This window comes from Notothenia coriiceps, unplaced genomic scaffold (genome assembly GCF_000735185.1).
Source record: "Notothenia coriiceps isolate Sejong01 unplaced genomic scaffold, NC01 NC01_scaffold00022696, whole genome shotgun sequence".
Classification (NCBI taxonomy): Eukaryota; Metazoa; Chordata; class Actinopteri; order Perciformes; family Nototheniidae; genus Notothenia; species Notothenia coriiceps.
In genome coordinates this window covers 22,487-24,584 of record NW_011355397.1, presented here as the reverse complement: position 1 = coordinate 24,584, position 2,098 = coordinate 22,487, and the positions used below count along the sequence as shown (strand labels likewise).

General features: G+C 43.9%; 1 protein-coding gene across 1 annotated transcript in view; it reads right to left on the bottom strand.

Annotated features, from left to right (window-relative positions):
• Positions 1–735: 735 nt before the first annotated feature.
• The window catches only part of LOC104954053 (chromodomain-helicase-DNA-binding protein 7-like), a gene marked incomplete at its 3' end in the record, with an annotated part of 22,840 nt that continues 21,477 nt past the window's right edge, over positions 736–2,098 (bottom strand). Inside the window, exon 13 of the mRNA XM_010781108.1 lies at positions 736–825. Coding sequence (XP_010779410.1) covers positions 736–825 — 90 coding nt within the window. The remainder of the gene's footprint in view (positions 826–2,098) is intronic.

Sequence of the window (2,098 nt, the reverse complement as noted above, 5' to 3'; positions counted from 1 at the left end):
GAAGTGGACTGCAGAGGGGGACAGACAGATGGCAGGGAAAGTGTGACGGAGGGAGCAGCGAAGGAGTTGTCAGAACGAGGTGAAGGAAACCGTAGAGTTAACCTTCACATCTACAACCTTGCACTGCAAAGCCTCGTGCTAAATGCTAATAAGCAGTAGCTTGTCAGAAATGTGAGGGAAAAAAACCTGTAAATGGGTCAAAGCTGGTAAAAAAGCTAATTTCCCCCAGATAAGAAAGTGTGTTGCATCCGTCAGAATAGAAAGAACTGTGCCAAAGAGGCCACTGGAACAGGCACAAATACACTTTAGTAATAATTCATCCCTCATCCATATAAACATCCATCTATGAAGTGGCTTTCATGATGCATCCAATACATAAAAGCCTTTCTATGAACTGTAAACACAGAAAGATGTCATCAAAGAAACAACTGGCTGCAAACGGGGGTCGATGAGCTCTTTTTGGGGTTGAAATTAATTTGGAGATGCAGAACGTACAAGCATTTAAGCTGATCTGGAGTAACTAGTTCTTATTAGAACATGTTGAATGAATTAGCAGGTGTTCTGAGTGGGAACACACAAGCATGTTGTTTAGATCAGAAAAGCAACTGAGTAGTGAGCTTGAGAAACAAAGAAAAGGAATGAAGGTTAAGAGAAGAGGCAGAATCATGTTGGAATAAGTGCTCTATAGCATGGAATACTTTCTGGGACAAACCAAGAGGAAGAAGGTTTACTGACCTGGAGTCAGCTCTTTCCAGAATGCGTTCGGCCTGATCGCCGATGACTTCCTGACGCAGATAGTACAGCATCCTCACCCTCAGCAGCACCCTGCAAAATAAAGTCATGCTGGTTCAAATGTTGTTCAACACAGAAACTAAAACAACAATTGTTTTAATGACAACTTAATCAAAAATAAACACATTTTCTGAGGTAATGCGTTAAAGATTAACTGTGAAAACCATCAGAATCTTTTAAAGATTATTTTCAGATTTCTTATGCTCTCTGAGGTTATTCTGACCCTTGAAGATCCTCTAGTATAGATTTGATCATGATCTAATCCTCTAAGAAATGGGTTTGTAAAAATAAGAATACAGCGGTATACTGCTGCATCTGTGCAGTCTGCAGGAGCACTGAACACATTTGAGATGGAAAATTTCCTATAACTCATTACTGCATTTCAGGTTTTTTTTCTTTACAACTGCTTTCTAAGGGACGGTCATCTTCTGTTGATATCAATTACAGATGTTGGCGGTCACAGTGTGTCCTTCAGTGAAATGAATCACTTCAGTCATGGCTCAACAGTGACAGTCACATCTGAACTTGTGACATTGGAAAAGCTGCTATCTGGGAGATCTGCTTCACTGTAAACATTTGTAACCAGGATTTAATGCCAATAGCTGTGTTTGGGGCAGAAAACAGAGGGAAAGAGGGTTAGGGGGGTAAATGGGAGGAACAGAGGGGGGAAGAATTGAAAGGACAGAGCGGTGCTGGAGGGAACAGTAAGTTTGGAGAGGCAGCGAAGACGGGGGAAGGGTATGAAGACTGTCACTTGCAACACATTCTGCACTGTGTGTGTGTGTGTGTGTGTGTGTGTGTGTGTGTGTATGTGTATGTGTATGTGTGTGTGTGTGTGTGTGTGTGTGTGTGTGTGTGTGTGTGTGTGTGTGTGTGTGTGTGTGTGTGTGTGTGTGTGCGCGCGCGCATATCAATGGCATCGAACGTTGCCGTGTATGTGTGTCTGTTGGCAGGCTGTGTGAGCTCATCCATCAATGTGCCAGGCCTGATTAGCCACACAACGCTGTGCTCCAGCCTAGCAGATGGCACCACATAATCACCCCCAAGTGTGTGTGTGTGTGTATACACTTCTTTCACCCACTTCCAACAGGTCTGCCTGCCTAGCACCTGGCCTGGCCCACGGCCAGACGCACACAAACAAACAAACTTCCAAGTCAAGAAGGAAAAAAAAAATCTTAGAATTTAAGCATATCTCCCTGACAACAGGAGAGAGAGAGAGCTGAGCACTCAACAAACCTGTGTGTGTGTGTGTGTGTGTGTGTGTGTGTGTGTGTGTGTGTGCGCGTGTGTGTGTGTGTGTGTGGGA